The 26,124-nt window shown below is 34.5% G+C and overlaps 1 protein-coding gene across 10 annotated transcripts in view; it reads right to left on the reverse strand.

Moving 5' to 3' along the window:
• CEP112 (centrosomal protein 112) overlaps positions 1 to 26,124 on the reverse strand; it is a 312,867-nt gene that overhangs the window by 165,346 nt on the left and 121,397 nt on the right. For all 10 annotated transcript variants that reach the window (XR_005554525.1, XR_005554526.1, XR_005554524.1 and 7 more), the window contains one exon: positions 18,448 to 18,630. Coding sequence is in view for 6 of the 10 variants with exons in the window: in XM_039325516.1 (XP_039181450.1) it covers positions 18,448 to 18,630 (183 nt within the window). In the remaining 4 variants the exon portion in view is untranslated. The remainder of the gene's footprint in view (positions 1 to 18,447; positions 18,631 to 26,124) is intronic.

Raw genomic sequence — 26,124 nt, forward strand, 5'->3', positions numbered from 1 at the left:
AACAATTCTGCACTGATGATGTTACCTAGTTGGGGTAACGAAATGTCTGAAAGAAAACAGCCAAGCTCAGAGAGCACCAAGGACACCTCATTTTAACTCTGAGCTACAAATATTCTTTTATCAAATTAACAATTCTTTAAGCAATTTTCTTTTGATATCAATCTCTGAATGCCTTTGCAATTTTAGGAGAGAAACACATCAATTAGGGAAGGTTTTCCTGATTATAATGCTTAGTTAATGGAATAATTTCTGTAGTTAGTCATTTTGTTGCCAATAATAAATTTCAGGGTCAAACATTTCTTTATATAAATATTTTTTTTTTATTAAAAGTTTTATAAATTTTACAAAAAAGAAAAAAGAATACAAAACAAGAGACAACATATACAAAAAAAATAAAACTAAACAATACATATATAAGAAAAACCCCCCATCCCCCACCCCTAAAACACCCTCCCTTCCCCCCCCCCTGAGCTTCCCAGAGCAGAATATAGGCTTAAGAAATAAAAATAAAAATTAAATTAAGTTCTTATGAAAAAACTATATAATATTTTTGCTAAATTGTATAAATTTTACATTTTATATTTTATTTTTTTTTCCCTTTCAAAGCTTAAATATGTTCAACCAATTTTGAAATTCTTGATAAATTAACAATTCTGCACTGATGATGTTACCTAGTTGCACGTCAGGGTAAGACATTTTTTGTGGATCAAGGTGATTCTCCCTTAAGTTCTGTGCTTGTGTAAATTTGAAATACAGGTGTCCAAGCTCAGAGAGCACCAATGTGGGTTTGTCTTGAATCCTTCACCTTAATAAGATTTTCATCTTCTCTTTACAATCCAATCTGTCTGCCTATATTGGAACCAAGAATAAATAAAGTTTTCTTGTGCTAACTCTTCCCGTGATTTTAATATTCTTTAAGTAACTGTCTGTCATATCCATTTTAACCCCTCTTTTTAATCGCATGCCTATAGCCCATAATGGCAAATCCTAAGTAAAGAAATTCTGAGATTTAAAAGATAGGCATCATAAAGTAAAATCCCTCTCTCAGAATTTGCACTTTGCATCATAATATAATTTCAAATTTGGTACCTTAAGTCCACCCCTCTCACGGAAGTCTTGCATAATTTTAAACTTAAGCCCAGATAAATTTATTAAGACCCTTCTGCCACTCATCTCATTTTTCAAAATTGGTAACATTTGAAACAGAAAAAGAAACTTGGGTAAAATATTCATTTTTATCACTGCAATTCTTCCCATGAGGGATAATTGCAACTTTTCCCATCAAGCTGTACCCTGACCCACAACCTTTCATAATTATTTTTAAATAATTTTACATTAGAAACAGGTCAGGTTAGTCAAAATCTGCTTCTCCTGACTAGACATATTTTTAGGTAAAATTTTGGTAGCCATAATGATGAATCAACTGTAATAAGTTTACTACAGAATAATCAGGTTGCCAAGTCATCCGCAAAAATAACTTATATTCTTTTTTATTAACATGTATTCCTTTAATTTCCTGAGACTCTCGAATTTTGATCAATAATATTTCCAATGTTAAAACAAACAACAATGGCAATAAAGGACACCCCTGTCTAGTACCTTTCTCTATTGTGAAAACCTCTTGATAATAGTTTGGGTTTTTTTAAAGGGCAGATTTTTTTATTGTTCTATTTTTGTGACTCATGTTGTAAACAATTGTTTGATTAAAGATTTCATGTCAGTATTTTAAAATGTTATGTGTGCATGTATATGTATTTATGTGCGTGTGTATATCTCTATACAAATTTTCTTTAATTAAAAACAACTTCCCTCTTAGAGATTCAATCAAATCTGAACAATTTTAAGGCCTATTTATTTCAATGGGACAATGATGACTGATTAAGACCTAAATATTCTTCATGGTATTGATATTATGTTCAATTACGGTTTCATGAAGTTAGCATTTGGTTTTCTACATTGTGTGTTTACAGAGCTAAGGAAATGTTTACAAAAACATTTTAGAGAGGAACGCTATGTGTTGAAGGCCTCAGGCAGTATAAGCCTGTGAAGGAAATTCAAAGGACAAGTGAGCTATACAACAAGAACCAAACAACAAAGATGCTATGCAAAACTTACTGAAGCCAACACTGAGTTTCTGGACAGACGCTGATTTGCAGAATTAGGCTGATTACCGTAAAGAACAAGTAGTTCAGTTCCAAGGATATGGTACAACTAGATTGTAAGCAACAAAGAAATTAATCTGTATGCAAATAATGCAAACTTCATACTTGCAACAGAAAAGATCTTTTAGAAAGAGAGAAGCAAATCAGAAGCTTGTAAAACTCACTTATTCCAGAGAGCAATAAGTATCCATATTGGACTACTGCAATGTACTGTAAATGGGGCTGATCTTGAAGTTTCAGCTGCTGTAGGATATGGTAGTGTTACCTATATATCTTTTTCTCTGTGTGACACTACTGCTTTGCGAGTTGCATCACCTACTAATACACTGGATGCAATTCAGTGTGCTGGTAATCATCTTTAGAGCCCTTCATAGCTTGGGGCTTGGTTATTTTGGGGGCTGTTTCTCCCCACTTGTTTCTACCCGTTCCATCTACCTGGCAGAAGGAATATACTTTAGAACAGTGGTTCTCAACCTTTTCAATGCCGCGACCCCCAACCGGTCGTAAGTCGAGGACTACTCAACTGGTGCAACACCATTTGCAGAATGGGACTTTTGGCGGGCTCAGCAGGGCAGAGACAGCCTGGACAATTTCTATTGGCTTTCAAAAGCCAATAGAATAAAAGGGAGTAGCACAGCTAAGGAAAAGGGGAAAAAAATGCCAGACTGCATTGTTTGGCGACCCCCGTGAAATGGTCGTTCGACCCCAAATGGGGTCCCGACCCACAGGTTGAGAACCACTGCTTTAGAATCTGCTGGCTAGTGGGACTTAGGAGAAGAGTCTTTTTCTCTTTTATTTATTTATTGAACTTTTAGGCTACCCATCACCCCAACAAAGTGACCCTGGGCAGCAGTCTTTCTTATGACACTTGCCATTTGGAATATCATCCTTCCAGAAATTAAATTGGCAACGTTCATATTGGGCCCTCCACTTTGAAGACATGGCTGTTTCCTCAAATCTGGGCAAAATGGGATGGAATGGAGCTGAATGTTTGATTGTGGATTTATTCTCCACCTTCTCCCCAGCTGCTATGGGTTTTGTATTTTTTTATATCTGTTTTTTTTTTTGCTGTTTTTAATATTGTTAGCCACCCAAAGTCACGTACATGAGACAGGCAGCCATATAAATCTACTAAATAAATACATTTGTGTTAAACTATATAGTTAATACTTCTCTAGCCTAGTTTGTTTTAAAACACAAGAGCTCCAACTTCACCCATTATTAATTTCCAAATTCACTTATTAACAACTATTAGCCAAGAGTATCAATAAGATAAGAATAGAAGTAGTTATTAGTGGAATATGTCACTGTATTTACAATTTTTTTCCATGAGCAAATTTGCTTAAGGCTGCTAATAGAGAAAGAGAAACTTGAAAATGTGCAGTGATTCTGAATGAGATCATGGGATACAGTAAATGGCTTTTAACCCCAATCAATAGTGCTTTTTATCAAAGCTGCTGTTTCCATATTGTTTATACTATCAGGGAGAAAAAAAATAAACAAATTTCTGTTGAAATAATAAATGAAAAATAATGTGTTAAGTATACAAGCACAGAGCCCCTTATATGTTGCTTATCTTGATGGGCATAGCAAGATCAAAAGAAGTACATGCATATAGTAAAAATACATGTACTATATATCATTACATTTAGATTTTTTTTATGAAGAATGCAATAAATACAGCGTGTCTGTTTGTTTGTTTGTTTGCTTGTTCGTCCATCTCACCAAGATGACTCCAGGCAAAATGATTTAGGTTCAAATTACCTGAAAAGGCCCTTGTCTGAGTGTTAAATCAGAATATTTGCCAGAAATACAAATGACACTTGTTACTATGCATTTTATTATAAGCATATGTTAAGATAATATTTATCAAAATGAAAACAACACTAAAACATAATCTAGACCAATTTAGAAAAGAATGCTATATCTACAAGAATCAAGTAGTGCTAGTATTAATTAATCCATAATTCTTCCCTCCTCACTTCCTCATTTTCTCTGAATTTCAGGTTGGGAATTTGTTTGTGCCTTTTACTGAACCAGCTTGGCTTAGACTAAATCATCCTGCAATGACATGTATACTGAATACAAATCAGACAGCACAGCTTTAAATGTGTGTTGTAGTTCTCATTTCCAATTCAAGAACTGTACTATAATCATAAGCTTCTAGTGGATAAAAGAAAATCAGCACTCTGTATATTAGTTAATGCCACATTTGCAAATCCTAAGGAGATCTGTGCTTTTAAAAAAAAAACATGTATAATTTCTTCTGAAAAATACACACACGCACACACGCACACAGAGAGAGAGAGAGAGAGAGAGAGAGAGAGAGAGAGATGCACAGAGATAGATACATGAATAGCTTTGTACTGCTCAACTGATAGAAGCAATGCTTGCACTGGGATTAAACCTTTTCATCATAAAGTCTCATCTGATTTGGACTCCAAGTCTATCAAACCTTTTCCTTTTAAAGTCCCGCCTTTGATTCAACATCAATTTATTCAAACCACAGCTGGGTGGCTGAAAACGAAAGGACAGCATCATTTAAACCCAATCATATTCCCAACTTAAAAGAAGGAATATAATTTAAAAAATTGGCATAAAAGAATGGAAATGGGATAATATTTTTAATGGTAGTTGGAAGGCTGACAGATGTCAAAGTCTTTGAAGATGTCAATACAGTGAGCAAGAAGTTGCCATTAAATAATTTGCCGGAGAGGTGAAGCTTTTTAATGACTGAAAAAGCCCTTCCAGACACATCCTTCTGTTTTTAATTTGTCAGATTTCTCTCTGTTTTCTGAACAATGACATATAACTATAACTGTATAGCAAACATATTTTTATAGCATGTTAATGTACAACTTATTTTATACTCTTACACAGCTAGATAAGTATAAGGAAGCTTTACCAGAGAGCCCACACCATTTAGATTCCTTGCATAGTCTTATTCAGTATAATGGAATTTACCAATATCTATCTATCTATCTATCTATCTATCTATCTATCTATCTATCTATCTATCTATCTATCTATCTATACCTATATTTATACATACACACACACACATATAATTTTGGTTGTTTCTTTAAATGGTACAATTAGCTAAACACAATTTGCCTATGTCTATTAAAGGTCAGACATATTTACAACTTTTTGAATGCTCATTAAAGGAGATTGTTGATAATTAGTTGATGACTAATCCAAACAATTCTTTATTAAGCAGAGTGGGATGGGGGACGGGGGAGGGGGGGCAGGAGAAGAGTGTCCACATCTGGAAAAACAATAAAATTATCAAAACTATAGTTCCTGAGATACATAACAAATAAATGTTAACTCCAAAACACACATTCATATTTCCACAATTTGCTTACTGACAAGCATTTATTACCATTTATTCCTCCCCAGACTCACGTGCTAATTAACAAAAATCAGCCAAATATCCCCTAAGAAGAAGGTCTATTTTACACAGAATCCTTCCTTTCTGAAACAAGTCTAAAGGACAAAGTGACCAATATAATCAATCATACCTCCCATAGTCCTACTTTGTAAAGAAAAGCAGAAAAGAGACACAGGGCATTTCCCTCTTCCCTTTTCAAACATTTCAGCCTTTATTTCTTCAACTCAAAGTCAACCCAAATATGTCATGAAGAACCAAAAACCTCTCTATTTTAACATTTGTATGCCATCTTTAACCAAAGTTCTCTCTCAAGGAACAAATGACCAGGCTCAGATTATCCTCCTTTGGAGTCATTATGTGAAGACCTAGTTCTCTGGATAAGATTTTAATGCTGGGAAAGGTTGAAGGAATATAAAAGGGCAAATCAGAAGCAAGATGGATCGAATGTGTGCGCCATTGGAAACCCTGAAGGACCGCGTTGAGGAGAAATCATCATGGATAAAATCTATTTATGTGGTTGCTAAGGGTTGATAACGACCTGATGGCATATAATGAATCAATTAATCAGTGAATAATTCAATAACAAGATACATGAACACATACACGCACACACAAAAGGAGAAGTGGCAGGTACGACAGTAAAACTGTATTTAAAATTAACATATTACTATATTAAAAACTAACAATAAAATGGCTCACAGAGGGACAGTTTTTAATTGCCTTTGGTTATAGTTATGGACAGCTTGAATATATTGCAATGTTACTCAAATTAGATGCAGCAAAATAAGTCTTTGCAGCAAAATAAGTCTTTTATTAATTATATTTTCCATGATATCAGTCAAGATAGAGTAGTCCTTCAATACCTTCATGACCAGAGTAATGTGACACTCTTTTTGGTCTTGGACTTCTCAGCCTATTTATTGATTATTCAGATTCTCCTGCCTATCTCTTTCTTAACAAGGCAGATGCTTTTAACCATCTTGAGAGCGGTGCTGGTACAATCCAGTCCAGAGTTTCCTTCCTAGGTGATTTCCTCCCCTGCACATTAGGACTGCTACAGGCCAAATCATACTTTTTTAATGAGGAACTTTTGGTCTTTGAAGCCTTTTAGTATTGGCCCTATCTACTTCAAGGTAACAAAACCCATGTAAGTTCAAACAGATCAAAAGAGTTTGGTAGGATGGTTTCTCATAAAATTATACCATGTCAGTTGAGACATTTCCTCCTCATATTAGCTTTTAAATCTCTTACATGTCAAGCTTGCAGGCTAAGCAGGCAGATACTTAATTGCGCAAGCCAGGATTTTTCATATTTTACAAATCTCCCCCAACTTTTTTTTTCACTCTGAAAATTGGGGGGGGGGCTTCTCTGATATATAACCCAGAGGATGCCCTCCTGAACACTTCAAGTCAAGGACTCAGCTTGAGTAAATAAAATTCCTTATTGCAGATATAAGCAAGCTGAACTTCAATGAAGCTTGATTTTTCTGAAGGAGAGAGAGGGGGGGGGGAGAGAGAAAAAATAGAATAGGAAGAATAGAATAACAACTTTATTGTCACTTCGAATGTACACTAATCGGCATACATTAAAATGAAATTTCGTTGCATTCATCTCTCAAAGGGTCACCACCTCCGATATACACTACATAAATATGACAAAAATAAATAAATAGAGAGAGAAATACTCCAACATTTAAATCCTGGATTTCTTTCTCCTATCCTCTTGTTTTGATGCCTGCTTGCAATTAATTTAGACATATTTTCAGTAACCATAGCTTAACCAATTTGCAATACATTTTCAGAAAGCTTTCTTACTGCCTTGTTTAGAGACTATCTGAAGTTACAACATTATAATTCTCCCACACACACAGCTTTGCTTCCAATTCTTGCAGTTACAACCACGGCAGCATCCCAAACTCCCTGGGGATTATACTGTATCCCAGCAGATTTGTGTGCTTCCCAACAAGCTTGTGTCAGAGTTCATGCAGAACACAGAAGTAAAATCACAAGTCACACTCACTTGATGTGTGTGCCAGACTTGTGTCACACTTGATGTTTCACTTAATGACTAAACGGGAAGTGATATCATAAGTCCCTAATGGTCACATGATTTTCTGTTTAATTTCAGGCCCCATAGGTCTACCATCCATGATTGCTACCAAATGCCTTGCAGCTGCCCCCCATTCTAGAAATCTTGAGGCCAGGAAGTACCTACTTAAAGATCAACTAGAGCATGCTAAGACCTCCTACAAAAGCTCCGATGATCATCATAATCAGAGATGTCCCCTTCATTACTACTGATTATATCAGACTTTTTATTAAATTCCCCCAGACGTATGTTGAATACCATATTTACTGGACTAATGTAATAGCAGAAATCAATTACAATTATTCATCTACAGCTTCTAACCACACTGAAAATATATTCCCTTTTTTAAATCATTCCTTTCTAGTCATGAAGCACATTTCATCCCTCCTCCATACTTCTAGCCTCTCACCCTCCATCGTGGAGGTGGGGAATTGAAAAGAGAGCTTATTTTGAACTCTCAAAGCAGGAAAGACAGAACTTTGAACTATTCAGACATAGAATCTTCTTGGGAGGCAAGATATGATGGTCATGAACCTTAGCAATACTCTCAGAAACAAAATCCAACTGGCTGGCCAAGCAAAAGTTGTGTCTCTAAGGAGTTCGGGGGGGGGGGATTAAATGGGAAGGATGAGACAATGGCATAATTGAAGAAATATAAACAGTGCCTCATCTCAAACACAGAGAGAATTCTGAAATGGGTATAATTCCTTACAAAGTAGTAGAAAGGGAAAATCTGTCCTATTCTGAGTCAGAAAAGGAGTGAAGAAATTTAATATGGCATGAAGGGGAACTTCTGACAAAGGTATGAAGATGGAAGGGGAACATGTATCTGACGCTTCCAGGTTCATGGAGATGGAGAAGGGCACTGAATTAGGAGCAGCAGGTCTCAAATCCTAAATGGCATCTTGTATACAAAGAACAACATGGTATCATTCTATGTGACTCCATGTCTAGGACTTTGCTTCTAAATCAAAGATGTGCTATCTTGTATAGTTTCAGGATACTGACTGACTGGGAATGTTGGCTGTGGAATTCTGGGAGTTGAAGTCCACATGCCTTAAAATTGTCAAGGTTGAGAAACACTGGTTTAAAGGGAACCTTGACTCTAAACTCTGGGCATCTTACAAATAAAACACAGAGAACATGGTAACTGCAATGAAATTATTGGCTGCACAAAGATGGAAGGATTCTAAATTATCCATAATAGAGTAATGGTTGATAAAGATGACAGAATTTACAGACTTGGCAAAATTGACTTACTTAATTAGGGAAAAGCAGCAACTACATTGTCAGTGTAGTTTATGGACTTTTCGCTGAAAACAGAACAAATGAATTTGTGATTTATGGGTTTGACGATAATAAAGTGTAGAATATGGAAATTACCCATGATACAGCCGTAGAGAGGATAAAATACAAATGTATTTATAACAGCTGCAAAGTAAAAGTAGAAATTACTTCTTTATATTATTTTTCTTTTCTATTTTCTTATTTATCTTAACTTCTCACTTTTTTACTTTTTCTTCTTTAAACTTGTATTATTTTTACTCTGTAAAAATTATTCAATAAAAATTAATACTAAAAATCACAATAAAACACAAATAACAATAAAAAGAAACACCTGTGGATCTATTTCAATGAAGACTCAATCATCAAACTCGCAATGTCACGTGATGTGTCGCGATGTATCATGACTTTTTTTCCATTGCTGGCAATGGGGTGGGCATGGTTTCAGCATGATGCATCCAGCCCACAGGCCGGCAGTTGGACACCCCTGATCTAGGCCAAAGGTGTCTAAAGTTTGAATTATATTAAATGAACCAATCTTTGTTAATCTGTGTAATTGCATTGCTTATCGGAGCAACTTCATCAGTCAGAGCAAAATTAGTTAACACCCATGCATCTAGATCAGACATGTCAAACTTGCAACATCACGTGATGTCGTGTGACATATCAGAATTTTTTCCCCATTGCCGGCAATGAGATGGGTGTGGTTTCCTTGTGACTCATCCGGCCCGTGGGCCGGCAGTTTGACATCCCTAATCTAGATAAATGCCAAACAAGTGCAAATGTTTCTTCTGATTGCAAAGAATCATTTGGGAATTGGGATTTAACTTTCCATTCTCTTTTGAAATTATAAAATCAAGTATTTTGTGAGAAACTTGTAGGTATAGTTTTGAAGTATGCAAACATGCATGAAGACAAGATTTATGAAAGGTGAGAGTCAGAAATATGTTTGAAATTATGAAAAAACTGACAATATTTTCTGAAGACATCAAACAAGACCACATTTTAGCTCCAAAAACACACTGAACGGTCATGTTATGCAATCCATATTTATTATTATTTATTATCAAAACTACGCCAAATGCTTTGCTGAAATCAATTTATATTATATCTATAAGATTTCCATATTTTTAAAAAACTTTCAAAACAGGAAAAAGGGAGGGAAAGACAGGATGGTGATAGAGGTTATAAGTGAGATAGATTACAAGTATCTTACCAATTAACAAATATAATGTATTAAAAACCCATTGTGTTTATTGAGAATGCCTGACATAACCTGAAATTTTTGGATGAAGGTGAAATCAGCAATCTGTTGTTCAACTGTACTTTTTTTTTTTGCTGTTCCAAAATAACTATTTTGATAATTATAATAGAATATTTTGGGAGAAACTGTCCTCTGATATTAATTTGCCCTTGTTTTGAACCCTGATATCAAACATGTGTCCATTAATTCTTCTGCACAAAGCACAGTGTGTTTGTCTTAAGTAAAATCCAGAGATGCATTGCTGACAACAGTTGATGGCACATAAGAGAAACATTATGTAAAGGTGCCTCTAAATTTTGTGTAGGAAATTGTTGGGGCCAGCAATGTCGTAAATGTGAAGGCAGAATAGATGCCTGGATTTGTTGCAGGGCCTGGTTCCCCTGTTAAATCATTGTTCTGTTGTTTTTTATTGCTTGTAAAAATTTGCTTCAGGTTGGATGATTATTTATATGCAAGTATAGGGCTGCCACCCAGTGCCTGAGAAAGTTCAATGTCATTGTCTAGTAAGGGTTGCAGGTTATTAATAATGCATTTAAGGGTCTTGAGATGTGAGCTGGGGTGACTATCAATGGTGTTCCCTTGTTCTCTTTTTGTGTTCAACATTTGAATAGATTCTACCTGGAAATCAGCCTGTCCCTACTGATTTATTGTGATCTCACTAGGTGGGTAATCTAGTTGCCTGAATGCCTGGTTTAACTGCCTCAGTTTTGCCTCAGTTGATTAGTAGGCAAATCAACAGAGCCAGATCTTTGGATTTTTGAGGGTTTATCAGCAGATATCCAGATTTTCTTCAGAAGTGGAAAGAGAGCTCTTCTCAGATAAACAGAATCTGAGGAAAGAGAGCTGTATCATATAGTAGGGTTGGCGGTGATTCATTGGCAAACTTGGGGGAGGGAGAGATCATTGGCTTAAACAACATTTCTTGACTAATACATTCACATTAGCTTTAAACAGCAAAAAAACCTACAGTGCATACCTCATATTTGTCTTATACTATGTGAGAATTTTTTTTGTATAGTTGGGCCTTGCGATTACCCCTAACCATCTGACTATGTATTACTTATTATACATCTGCTGAGCAAGCAACAAGAGTGCCTAGCCAGAGAAAATTGCTCCAGTTCTCATATAACCTTTTCGGATATTCAGAAACACTAAAAGCCAAATGAAAATCAATAAAAGATGAATATAAAGTCCCAGATAGTGAGCCAATGTATACTTCAGCAACATGTTGCAAAATTAGGCCATGTGCTAAATAAACAAACAAATAAATAAACAGGTACTATAGGTAATCCTCAAATTACAGTCACAATTGAGCCTGGAATTTTGGTCATAAATTGTTCTGTTCGTTAAGGGGGTCAGCATATAACTTGACTCACTTTTACAATCATTTTTTCTTTCAGAAAATGGCAAAAAAGTCACAAATCACAGTTATGTGATTGCAGGATGCTGCAATCAATCACAAATGCAAGCCAATTGCTAAGCTTCCAAAATGCAATCATGTGATCAGTGGTCAATAACTGAAAGGGTTAATTTTTTCCCCCTTTAAAAATACAGTATAATAATAATTCCTTCAGGGTTTAAGAATGATACCATATCATTTACCTCATGTAAGGGGGGTTGCCAGTGTGAGAACCCACCATTTGGCATTCAATTATTCAAATAACTACAAGAAGAATGTTCCATATGGTGAGCACGATGGCAAAGAAGGCTCAACTACTGGAATTCATCTAATTTAAGTCCCTAGCAGATGGACCTGCAGCGTGCTTTCTCTGCAGATCTAATGGAACTAGCTGATGTAATTGGGGACAGGCAATCCCTCAGCTAACCCAATCCCATGCCATGAAGGGCTTTAAAGATTAAGCCCAATACCTTGAATTGAACCTAGAAGCAAGCTGGCAGTCAATGCAGCTCCTGGTGCTGAGATGTCATATGGGAGCCCCTATAACTGCCTGTAGAGCTGCATTTTGCATCAGTTGAATTTTCTGCATACTCTTCAAGGGCAGCTTCATGTAGAGCATTACAGTAGCCCGATCTGTTGACTAGGCAACTGAGCATACATGAACCTTCTGATCTAGGAACAGGCATAACTGACGGATAACACAAAACAGTGCAAAGGCCCTCTTAGCCCCATCTGCCACCTGCTCTTTAAGGGTCTTGAAAAGACCCCCAGATTGCACACTAGGTCTACCTGGGGCAGTGTCACCTCATTCAGCACTATCAAAGATAGGATAGTCCTAGAACAAATAAGTCTCCAAACCCAAAGCTATTCAGTCTTCCCAGGGTTTAGCTAAAGGCTCTAGTTCCTCATCCAGATCCACAAAACCTTGGGCACTGAGATAACATGTTTACAGCATTGTTTAATATCTTACCCCATGGCAATGGATGAGCTCACTAAGTGGCCTCATATAGATATTAAATAGAAAAGTAGAGAGCAGAAATCCTGTGGTAACCCACCTAGTAAAGGCAGAGGGTGGACCTCTCCTCCTCAATCACCACTGACTGGATTCAACTTTGGAGAAAGGAAGTGAACCAGCAAAACCAGCAACATGATATCCACCCTCAATGCTCTGAGCTGAAGGGAAGGATACCATGGTCAATGGGAAAGCTGCCAAGAGGTCAAGTAAGACAAAAAGGGATGCACAACCCCATTCCACCCTTGTAAGAGATCATCCAAAAGTGTGACCAATGCCGCTTCCATGCCATGCCTTGGTCTGAATCCTGATTGAAAAGGACGCACAGATAAGCCACTTCCTCCAAGATTCCTCTGAAGTTGTTACTCAATACTTTGTCAACCATCTTCCCCAAAAGTGGATGTTAGATATTGGACAAAAATTGTCCAATATGATGGAGTCCAGTGTTGGCTTCTTGAGGAGAAGACAAACCAAGGCCTCTTTGAGGTAAAGCATAAAGGAACAATCCCCTCATTTAAAGATGAATTACCCACTACTAGAACCCACTCACACAACACCCCTTGAGCCACTTTAACAACCCAGGAAGGGCTTGGATTTAAAGACCAAGTGGCTAAGCTCACAGTCCTAAGGACCTGTTCACTTCCTCAGGTTCAAACTGTCCTGGCAGATAACTTTTCCCCAGGCATCTCCTCTAGACTAGCAACTTAATTCAATAATTATATTAATCTAGTCCAAATTAATCCAACTATGCTCAGTTGGTTTATTATGTAATGCTACAGAAGATATATTTGTAATATTTGTTTAAGGGCTGAAAGAAGAAAATGGTAGAAATAAGGTGAACCTGTTCAATATTTAAAGTTCTGTTTCATTCCTTCTATTTGGAATTATAGTTTGGAGCAAATGCAATTATCTATTCACTCTAAACCATCACTTCAAGGTACAAAAGGAAGAAGAAATTACTTTGAACCAGGAATACCTAGTTTTTTCTAGAGTGAAGGTTTCACTTGGCCTTTGAGTCATATGTTGGGGTTATAACAGGAGAGAAATTAAATTAAATTACATTTATATTTAGGCTTAGTAAAAATTAAATATAGTCTAATGCAGGACAGCTCAGGAGTTGTGTATTTAATTATAGTCACCCATTGCCATATTAAAAATTACAATCTGATAACAATTTTTGGAAGTATTGGAATGAATACATTGACTACAAACTTTCAGGGACATTTTGATGCTATAAATATAGATCATTGTAGTGATACTGTGAAAAAAGAAAAACAACTCTAGAGTATAATTAAAGATGTCAAGTATGATGACATTCATTAACAAAAGCTATACTCATACATTTCAGTGGTTATCATTAATTGATGTGAATGAAACTCAAATAGAAACTATTGGGAGAGTTTCATTGGCGGAAAGCTTTTCCATTGGAAATATATCAACTTGGACTCAAAGTTTAATATTTGAAATTGTTACCCTGAGGTTCAAGTAAAATTATAAAAATAACTATCAAATTATGTATGTAAGTTGCATACCTCGGGTTCTTTGGTGTGTGTGTGTGTGTGTGTGTGTGTGTGTGTGTACACACCCACACACAGAGAGACAATATATATCCAAAATGAACTGAGATTTAAAGGTATGAGAAATAACATTGGCTATAAGAGTATGACAGAATCTTCAAAGAAAATTTAAGGATTGTTTATGCAAAATTGTTTCCATTTTTAAAGCCATATTAACACAGTATTATTTTTGTTTAAAGAAGTATGTTTTGGATAGAAATATTTCATAACAATATTTATGTTATGTTTTTCTTTCAATACAAAAAGAATTGAAAAAAAAACATGAATTCAATTCTTTTGACCCCCTAAAATAAATCCAAGGTCCTGGAAGTGCAGAAGAACTTAAATTGTGTCTGTAAGAATATGTTATTCTTTTTAAGATGGGGAAAAGTGAGAGGAAGGAGAGGATGTATCTTATAATTATGCAGAACACGGATTTATTTTTTTTTAACAGAAAGAATAATGAGAGAGTAAAGAATTTTCTTGCACTTTGCTGTTCCCTCTTTCCCTTAATGTAAAGCCCAGTGATGATACTGACTTATTACTCTCAAACAAAGAGGAAAGGTTGTTTTAACAGCTTTACAAGCAGGTTACACAACTGATATCCTTGATGCATATTGCTCCTATGCTTGAATTAATGAAGAGGGATATGTTAAGATATGCTCTTAGACTCTACCAGCTAGAAGGATTTAATTGTTGCACCAGGTACTACTCTAATAGTGGGTGTAGGTTGTAAAATATATCAACTCACATCCCATTCCAGCATTTCAAAAAGATCCAATTTGTGTGGATCTTTTTAAGTCTAGCATTCAAATTCAAAATTTTTCTCATTTCTAAGTAAAATTATTAATGTCCATTTGCCTCAACTGGGGCAAAGAACGAAAGACTAGAGGAAAAAAGAGATTAGAATTCTTATTATTTGTAAAATATTACAAACAGAGGAGTTGGGTTTGAAAGGCAAATCAGGAATAGAAATATAATTTAATGGAAGAAAGTAAATCTTCAATGAGGAAAAATACAAAACAGAAAAAGATTAACAAGAGAACAAACAAGCAAAAACAGTTGCTGATGCAAGATGGAGGAAGAAAGCTAAGAGAAATTATGCTAGTATCTTATCTAGGAGAGTTTGCTTCCCTACATGAAAGCATTCACAATAGATTTTATTTGTCCAATCACATGAGTATTTGAACATACATTCCCTTAATGGATGACAAGTATTTAGGATCAAGTGGATATATATCCTTTCTGTATCATTAGTCATGAAGTCTAATTCCTTTACTCAATTAATACAGCAACATTTGTAAATGGAACAGAAAATGAGGGGAAAGACTTGATTTTTATCATGCCCATTTTACAATGAAAACAAAGTACTAAGATTTTGTAAAACACATTTCTTTCCATCTGTATCCAAAGGCAAGCTACTGAAAACCTAGTTATTGGGTTCATCATTATGTGAGTGTTGCAATGTAACCATTATTATTGTACTTTTATGTTTATACAGTTGTGCTGACAGAATTGAAATAATTGAAATCAGAGAATAATAGGCAGATAGCCAGGCAGATAGGAAGTCCAAGATTACTGGTTTACTCAAGTGGCAAAAAATGGGTAATATGCTAGAGAAAAGGTGTCATTAACAGGACAAAAGAAATTATGTGATGGTGAAATGATACATCTGCTAGAAAGTAATACATTTTTTAATAAATGCTTCTAAAAGGCATTTAAAAAATATGAAAAAAGTTATGCTTTGTTACAATTTTAATTTTAGAAGAGATCATCTAAATGTTCTGCATACTATTCCAGAGTAACTGCATATACCCAAATATCTCTCAGAAGTACCTTTTTTAAGTTTTCAATAAACATTACTGAATTGTTTTTAATGGTTAAAAAAAGAGTACAAACATTTTAAAAAATAAAATCATAATCAAAACTTTCTAGCACCCTTTCATAATGGTAATTTATTAAATGTTTAAAGTAAAAGATAATCACACATCTTCATAACTATGCCTCAAAATCTAAACCTGTGGATCAACTTGGTTTTTCAGAGTAAAAAAAAATATGAGACTACTAAATTTCTCATTGGTAGAGTGATAATCATTTGTTTACTCACATTATTTATACAAAGGAAATAAAATTACCTCCAAAAATCAATTAAAAATTGTGGAGAAGAAGCACAATGTGCAAATTCAGTACATGCAAGTAACATATGATTTTTATTGTTATTTACTGATATTTGTTCAATATAAATTCCATTCCTATTCATACTAAAATAGAACATGATAGCAAAACACATCAATATATGATGATTACATCAAAAACCAATCAAATTGGTTCACACTACTATTTTTGTAATATCATTATCAGGATAAAATTGATTATTTTTATAAGATATTAAATACTAATAAATTAATCTTAAGTGACAATTTGCAATTTATATGTCCCACTACATATTAAGTATTTATAATATTGCACAGCTCTGAAAAAATACTGCACTGTTATTGAATACACTAAATAAGTAATAATATAAAAATAATAAATTGTTATAAATTGAAATGAAGAGATAGATGATTTAACAAGGACATGAAATATTAAAAAATATTACAGATGGTAGGTTCCACATCACACACCTACTTGACATGATATTGCAACTGTTTCTCATAACTCATTATCCCTGTGATTAAAAAAGTAAATTAAATAATTTAATGACGAAACAGCCCAATGATTTTAGTCCAACTATAAATAAATCTTCGGAATTCCTTGATTGTAAAATAAAGTTTCCATATTTTAGAGAAGTGATCTTTGTGTATCATGAGCTTCATTAAACATAAAATAGTAAGGATCTATATATATTAACAAACTATACTACATTAAAAAGGTAAATGGCACCTACATCACAAACGTATACAAATTAGGAATACGGAAATATAACAAGACTGATGATGATGAGGAAGCTATTTATCTTTTAAGAAGTATGCATTTGTTATTAAATATGAACATAACATATTCTTTGACTAATAAACAAAAAAACTGAGCACAGTCCCTTCTTCCATTCTATTCCTTGTTTCTTTTTAAACCAACCATAAATACTGAGTTTCTGGACTGTATTATTGACATGGTGCAAATGAAATAAATTATTAACTTTTTTCAATAACTCATGAATTTGCAGTGAAGGAAAAATGTTTTTCCTTCAAATATGGAGAAAAGGCTCCCAAGTGCGTGTATGTGTGTATATATTTATATATGTGTGTGTATTTATGTATAATATATATTTTAAACTATGATGATAATTATCCACATTTTATATCAAATTATTCAAACTATTCTATTGAGAATTGCTAAAGCAGTCATTGTTTTCCTATTCTATTACTTTCAATTTTTAAGTGTCTTCGCTTCAGGCCTTTTAAAGTATATTTATTCTGCATAAAAAACTATGTTCGAAACAACTGGCGTAGGTTATATATTTTTAATTGGATCAATCAAGAAAATTTTTCATGTCAAAAATGCGGATTTAACCTGTACATTTGAGCAATTAAATACACCATAGCTGGGAATTAATCTGGCAAATGGCTTCTAACAGTGATCATAAAAATAGAAGAGATATATGTTTGTTATATGTACATATATGTGTATGCACTATCACCCAATGTATGTGTGCTTATATAATTTAATGCATTTATATATGAATATATACAGATACAAAATTTCTATACACCCACACACATTTAAAAATCTAATTTAAAGGCAAGCAATCAACAATTCTTAATTTCCCATATATTGATCATTAAAACAAATCCTTAATAAATCACGTGCAAAAATAAAATGATATTAACAATTCCCAAACATCATTAAAAATTAATAAAAACCAAAATACAGGGAATATATGAGCTGATTGCAGGGATATTTATTTTAAAAATCAATGAGTAAGTCAAAAGGGGAGGGGTTTACTATAGATACATGGACAGGAAATAAATAACGTTTTTTTCTTAAATCTATCATGACAATAAATGAGACAAGATTATAAATAATAGGCCAAATTATTGCACACCATGTGATTCTTAATCTGGGTACCTATGGGTCCCCTCCTTTTTTTTTCTTTTTTCTTGGAAAGCCTTTTTTTAGTAGTGGTAGGGAATGGGGCGGTGATGAAAATGCAATAGAAAAAGAAAATTGTGTTTATATGTCAGTTTTTTTAAAATGATTAAAGCGTGCAGCAAAAGGAACATTGGAAAATAGAGGATTTTTTTTTTTTAAAAAAAAGCCAATCCCATTATTTTTGAAATGCTATTATTACCTGAGCATCTCGTTTCCTATATTCCTGGGTTTTATTGTCGTAGTCTGTCATGGCAGCCCGAAGCTGTTTTTCTAGTTTCTCAATTTCCCGTTCATGGTCTCGGACCAGGCAATCCTTTTCTGTGTTATGTTCTTGGAATAGGTGCGTCTTTTCCTGTTCGTGCTCCAGCTTCAGCTCTACTATCTGATTGGACAATGAGGAGTACAGTTCATCAACAGAACATCCCTGTCGTCATGACAACTCATCTTACTGCTTTATTTTTTTTTCACCCCCACAATTTTATCGTAGGTTTTTAACCATTATTTTTACGTCATCGTTACCTCACCTGCAAAAAACAAAAATAATGCTAGGTTTTAGGCGTTATTTATAAAAACGAAACAAATTCAACAGATCATGAATACTGAATGTCAGAACACCGGGAGATGAAAAAAAAATCCCTGTCACATTGGATGTACGTTCCCGAAATCCAGCAGTCATACAGATTAAAAATGGTTAATTGTCTCTTCTGCTCTTCATGGGTACACAAACATCTCCAAAATAAAAGTCCATCCAATATAAATGAATGAATGAATGAATGAATGAATGAATGGAGGAATGTTTATGTGTGCATATGTTTGGATGTCTATGTTTGTATCTGTCTATATAAACTTTTGTCAACATTCCCCCGCTATTTTTAAAATGAAAAAGCTCTATGAAAATGAAAAAACTGGAGCACCAGCACAAACAAATGTACGTGTTTTAGGGGGCACCTGCTGTGCCGCAAGCTTGCACCATGACTGCCAAGAAGATTCTATTCTCAGGAAGCTCCTTTGCCTGTTCAAAGCACGCTGGATACGATGACCCTGGCCAGGCTTAGCCTCTCCATGTTAGACTGAATGGCAGCTGGAGACCAAGGGCCTGGTGGCTGCAGCTTTAATACTAATCCTCCCAGACTGTGCACAATGGCACCCTACCTGGCTGGCAAACTATAGCTAGCTAGGCTGCCTTTGAAGCAGGTGATGAATAGGGAACTGCAGGAAGCCAGCTTTCCTCATGAACTCCGGGCCACACAGCTGCTAGGAACAGTCAGTTGAATTTTTCTTCAGTTTTGGTGGATTTCAGGAGAAGAAGAAAAGGCTGTTATCAGGAATACGGTTGTTATATTTAGCGTGAGAATCTCTCCTCTTCAAAAAAAATAAAGCAGCAGTAGGAATCTGCCCATAATTGATCTTGTTTGTGTGAGCAAAGCATGGAGGCATCTTATCTTAAAGAGATAGCATTCATTTTTTCTTTAAAGCATTCTCCATAATGTCACCTTGGCAAGTGTGTATAAATTTTCCATGTATATTCTGAATACCCAAATCTAATAAAAATCTTATGGAATCAAATTATTCTCAACTGGAAATATTTGGGTAATATATACTTGGCCTAATACCACAAAAAGCAAACTGTTGAAACTCCAACTTTGTGAATAAAGATACATTTTTTATTGATAGTTAATGCTTCACTAGGGTTTGTGATACAATTAAAATCAGGGTCTTTAAAACATTTTATGCATTCTTTTTTAGCAGGAAGTAATTTCCTTGATTACAACTGAATGTGCATTGCTGTGAAAAATCAAGATAAATTAAAATAAGGAAAATTACTACTTTTTTCTAAATAGACCAAACATAAATAAATTTATACTTTTAAATTTGAAAAAAAAAGTCCTGATCAACACTGCAAACTTTTACTTCTCCAATTAATTCTGTGATTGTCCAGTTAACCTTTACTTTCCAATTTCCTGAAACCAACTAAATTGAATAGTAAAATATAAAGTATTATGAAAATAAAAAAAATATCTGAAAGAAACATAAAAACTTTTATGTCGGTCTTTACCATGCACTTTTCACTTTTGTAGTCAGCAAAATTATTAAAATTGTGAAAGAGGGTATATGTAACCAAGAAAAAGGACATTATTACTTCTGAGAGCAGGAAGATATACCTGATCTTTAAGCTTAAATGACAGTACTGACTTCCTTGGACAGAATTATAAATAAATAAATAAATAAATAAATAAATAAATAAATAAATAACACTACCACTATGAATGCTAATCCTGTTAGGCCACTGGGAGTGGTCAGCATAATTTCTTAAAAGCAATTGTCTCTCTCCTCCTCCAATCTTTACCCTGTACAGTTGGGTGTTAATGTTTAAACATTTCCAGTCAACCAATATGTTTCAGTGTATTCCTAAGTGAACAGAAGCTGATGTAACCTGTACTTGGTACAAACTTAAACATCACATCTCTCTGCAAATGTTGAATACATAATTATGTATCTGCCTAAGATCTCTGCACAGATGTTCTGTAATATGAAAATCTGGGGATTGTGAAGATCAGTATTAACATTTTATCTTTCTTTCCTTTAACTACTACGGTAGGTATGTTTTAGGACAGAATTATCTAATTTCTTCCTAGCTTCAAATTCTTCATTATATATATATAATTCCAAAGCATAATAGACACCACTGTGCTTAAGATAAAGAGTTCAATTTTTGTGCCATCTACTCAAAGTACTTTATTTTGAAAGGTTTCAGGCCTATTAAGTTTTTCTTTATAGATATAAACAACTGCTTTTGTGATTTGACTAGAAAAGGTTTTATTTTATGAAAAGTCTCTCATGCAGATCATTTTTTTCTATAAACAGCACTGAATTGTAGAATTATATACAGTTATTCAAGTATTAGCTAAATTTTTCAGCAGTAATGTGTGGTTTTTACCCTTCAGATTTGACCAGTTGGGAAGCAGTGCTAGTAGAGATTTTTTGGGGGTCTTTCAAATCTTTCCTTGCTTTCAATGGTTCCATGTAACCTCAATTAACAAGGTTAGCACAGTGGAAATTTCTAGCTGAAAGTGTTTAACAGATTTAATAGCTTTTCTAACCTTTAAGAATGAATTATCTTCACTTTCAAATATGCCTAGAGGGTTGCCTAGCCCTAGAGAAACCCATGATGTTAAAAGTAGATAGGTTAGAAGATCAAAGTATCTGTTTGTGAATTGAACTGCCCACATATAATAATAAATCTAATGAATCAATCACTGGGGGAAGGGGTTTAACAACTTTACAATATTGAATGAACTAGAAAAATGTTAAAACGTCTACAACTGCCATATTCATAATTTTCTTAGTTTGGATCTTTAAACAACTGCAGATAAAGAGTAAGTATGCTTAATTATGCACCAACGTTGTTCTGTTTGGATCAGTTTTTGTCCAGAATTAACTGAAATATACTGAGAAGATAATAGTCAGCATCTGCTCGTCCAGTGATGGTGTTAAAAGATAAGGAGGCTCACTAGAATGTGATTTCACCAAGGAAAACCACGGTATAGGCTAGATTGGAGGGATGGAAACCTAGAAGAAAGCAATAGCAAACTGCTTCCATACTTCTGTCAAAGCTACTAGGGTGTATCACCAGGAGCTACATGTGCATGGCACTAGAAATTGAGCAAAACAAGATTTACATTTTATATTTTATAAAGGGATACTTTAATCTAGTACTATCAACTATTAATGACCAAAATGATAAGTAATTGATTTATAGAAACCAAAATACAAAAAACAGGAACCATTAGTACCTATTAGCAGCTTCTTAGTGTTTCCAAAATTGTTGATGAATGAAAAATTAAAATATGACAATTATGAGACATATATAAAAATTATGCTCAAAAATGTGGAAGCATAAGATTGGGAAATATTTCTAATTATCACTGTTTTTAGAGCTGACATAATCATTATCATTACCAAATACATTTCTGTTGCACAATGCTGGAAAGGTATCTAAGAGACAATCCATAATCCTTATGGTTGATAATAAACTGCATCCATCTCTACAACTGCAGCACAACAAATCCTTATCAATTAATTTATTTTTTGGCTTTTTATGACCTATTTCCATTGTGTGCCCAGCATGTAAGTAATAAAGAACAAATAGGCTTATCACATCTTACATTTTATTATTTGGGCTATGTAATTTATTAATTATCTTATTTATTTCTCATAGTGCAATAATCCATAAAATTAAATATAGAGAAGCACAATACAAAAAAAATCATCAGAATTTAAATTAATTCATCTTAAATGAAAAGCCTGCAATGAAAAATCTTAGCTGTGCATCAAAAAACAGCTATGTAGATGCTACAGAAACTATTTAGGAAAATATTACAGATTTGGAACCACCATTGAGAAAGCATTCTCTTTTGTTGTCACCCTCCAAGATACAAAACAAGACATTGTCTTATCTGTGAAAATCTAGATCTTGCTAATTTAGAATTGTATAAACATAATTCAGAATTAAATCCTCAAAATTCAGTTGGTCCCAACCCTGCCAATTTTTAAAAGGCCTTGAAGATCTGATTCTTCTCTAGTCATTGGCCCATTTGAAACTGTAAGGGTTGTGTGACTAGCCACTGGCACATTTCATGTTTTATTATTTCATTACTTTCTTTTGTAGATTAGCTTTCTAATTCTTCTTAGCTCCATAGCAGCACCAACAAATGGGCACTTGACAACTGGACAATATAAACAAATAATATTCATCAGAGCTTGAGCCCTTTTTATCTAGTCTAGAGCTCAGTTTGACTGGTTTGAGTCTCAAACTAGGTCCTCATCTAATTTATTATCTGGCCAAACACCCAAATAACATCACCACAGTCTATTCCAAAATGCAAAAATAATAACTTTCCAAGAAGTCTATTCAGCAATTTCATGAAGAAGCTACATGGAGGGACTAAGTTCTAAACATCATAGGATATGGCAAACTGATGCACTGGTAAGCATCACTTGCTGTAGCTGGGCTTTACTCACAAGTTAAAGATGGGAAGATGACAGAAATAGATAGCAAAATCAAATTTGGAAGATCATGGAAGATACAAAGCATGAGAAATTGTCTAGACAAGAACTTTGTTTATGGAACAGTCGCCTACCCTCAGGGACATTATTTTCTATAGTCTTGATGATGGGATGCAATTAAGCAGAGCCCAGGTTCTGATGAAACAATATATCTCTCACAAAGAAAATTAATTGCGGAATTAAACTTATAACCTATAATAAATCTTACAATTATAAAGTGTATTCAGTTGCACAGATAATGCCAAACTATGGTCCTGTGTCCCTATTGTCATTGCAAAATAAACTATGCAAGAACAATTGAATAGTAAAATGCCAGGATTCATTTTATATTTATAAATACTAGCTGGTAATAGAAAAGAGATCATCATTAACTTTTCAAATGTTTATGAACTTCTAGAGGAATTTGGTACAATAAAGTTGGAACAGAAAGTTGAATTAAGTGATCATAGCAAAATACAACAATCCATTATATGTTTTATTGTAAACTGCTCAGAGAAATTGGGGTAGTGGGCAATTTAAACATTTTTTTTAAAAAATAAAGAAATAAATATTGATTTGCTCCAGTTTATTATATTAGCATTTATGCAGATAGCCAATGGGCTGGAGGGAAAATTGAACCATAAGCATGAAGAAAATTGAAATGCAAAAATTTGTATTTTTATCTATGGGGCGCTTATGATAATTTTATCTGCAAGGAATGCTTATAATAACTTTTGAAAGAAAAAAATACTGGTAGGATTGTATGGGGCCTCATACATAGTAAACTCTTTAATGTGAAGCTTTAAGGCAAATGCATTTTACATCTATACTTGATTTGAAATTATAATTTAATGATCAATTTTAAGAATTTTCTAAGTTGAGTTGTGTTGCTATTTTTTATGAAATGGAAGCTTGCAAATTCACTGTGATTGAATTTTGGATTGCAGAAGGAACCCCGCCAATTGAAATTCATCATGAATGCAATTTATTTATGGTAACTACTATGATGACATAAGCATTGTATGTCACAGGGACACCAAATTTAATGATTGTGTTATGAAGAACAAAGTGGATGACCTATGACAACAGCCAACAACTTTTACATGACAAAGAGTGATGAATTAATTAAGGGCAACTGGTGGATCACTGAAGGCAAAACTTGCTATCAGGGTTGGCATTTCACAAAACTATGCGAGTCACCTTACTAATATTCTTCAATATTGGAAGGTTGGTAGAAGTGGGGCTTCTTGTGTGCTGATGGTAGAACTGAAACAATCAAGACTTGAAATCTACAAAGAATTCTTCATGCTATGACAGTGAGAATGAGGATTTTTTTAACAGCATTATGACATGGACAAAACATGGGCTCATCATTATGACACAGAAATCAAATGGCAAACCACGGGAAATCATCACAATGCTTTCCTGGGGGGGGGGAACCAGACTTTGACAGAAAAACTCATAAATAAAGTTTTTGGGGAGGCAAATGGTGATATTCACACGGACTCCCTTATAGTAGCAGTACTATCAACTTGTAGTTCTATACTGCAACACTCAAAACTCTGAAATAACAATGAAAAACAGTTTGGAAATTTTGTTGCAACACAACTCTAGGCATTATATTTCATGACTCATTGAAAAAATGGATCTATGTTTCAGGATCCAATCTGAGTCAACCATTAGGACCAGAGGTTTAGTCTTCCGAGCTTTCGGACTCATACTGGAGCCCATCCTCAGGGAATTCTCTCCAACAGAATGTGCGCTTTGGGCTATTCTATGCTTAGTATTTATGTGGTGCCTGGTGTGTGTCTTTTTATTTGTTGATTAGGGTGTGGATGGATGGCTATTAAGTCATTGGCTGTTGTTTCCTTGAGCTGCCAAGTCCTCGGCTCCTAAGTACCTGATAAGTTGGTAGTGAAAAATTCTCTAAGGATGGGCTCCAGCACAATCTGGTCCTGGTGACTGACCCAGATTGGATCCTGCAACATTATCCTGGGATAAGCATATTTGCCTTCATTCAGGGATCTCTATTGTACCCTATCTGCCATACAGTCTAGATTTGGCACCATACAACCTCACCTTTTCTTGAAATCAAAGGAATACTTTAGTGCAGAGTTCCCCAACCTTTCCAGGGTGGGAGAAGGGATGGTTCATGTGAGCAGCCAGCAAGCATGCACATAGCTCCATTTGCATAAGCAGCATATATGTGCACTTGCCACTCACGCAAATGGAACATGCATGTGCTCACCCGCTGCTCACGCACACATTCACCCACCGTTTCCATGACCCAGTTGCAAACAACTCACGGCACACTAGTGGGCCTTTGCCCAGAGACTGGGGACCCTTGCTTTAGTGGGAATCTGTTTCATCAAACAAAATATTCGAATATTTGAAGTAGAAAGAGCTCTTTCATAACAGTTTTAAAAACTGGTCGATCATAACCAGAAAAATGGCAAGAAAAATTGTGATTACTGTATATTTTACTAGACAGTAATCAAATCTTTCTCACCAGGTAACAAATAGTTCCTTTCAAAGTTATGGATGTGGAGGCATTACTTTTCATTCAATCTCATGCATAGAGCAGAGCAAGATACTAGCTCTTGTGTCTTAAGTGTATCTTGTGTAACTATTTCAATCAGCATTTGGAATGCATACAGTATAAGGCAGGACAAGTTTCAAAATATAAAGATATCTTAGTATCTAAATAACACACATGAATTTTGACACTAATAAAAAAAGAAATGACACTAATAAAAAAAGTAGAAGCAGGATTAGGAAGATCATGAAAAACCCTATATATATATATAAACCGTTTACAATAAAGTTGTCC

This window comes from Crotalus tigris, unplaced genomic scaffold (assembly GCF_016545835.1).
Source record: "Crotalus tigris isolate CLP2741 ecotype Arizona unplaced genomic scaffold, ASM1654583v1 scf7180000024337.5909745, whole genome shotgun sequence".
NCBI classification, from domain to species: domain Eukaryota; kingdom Metazoa; phylum Chordata; class Lepidosauria; order Squamata; family Viperidae; genus Crotalus; species Crotalus tigris.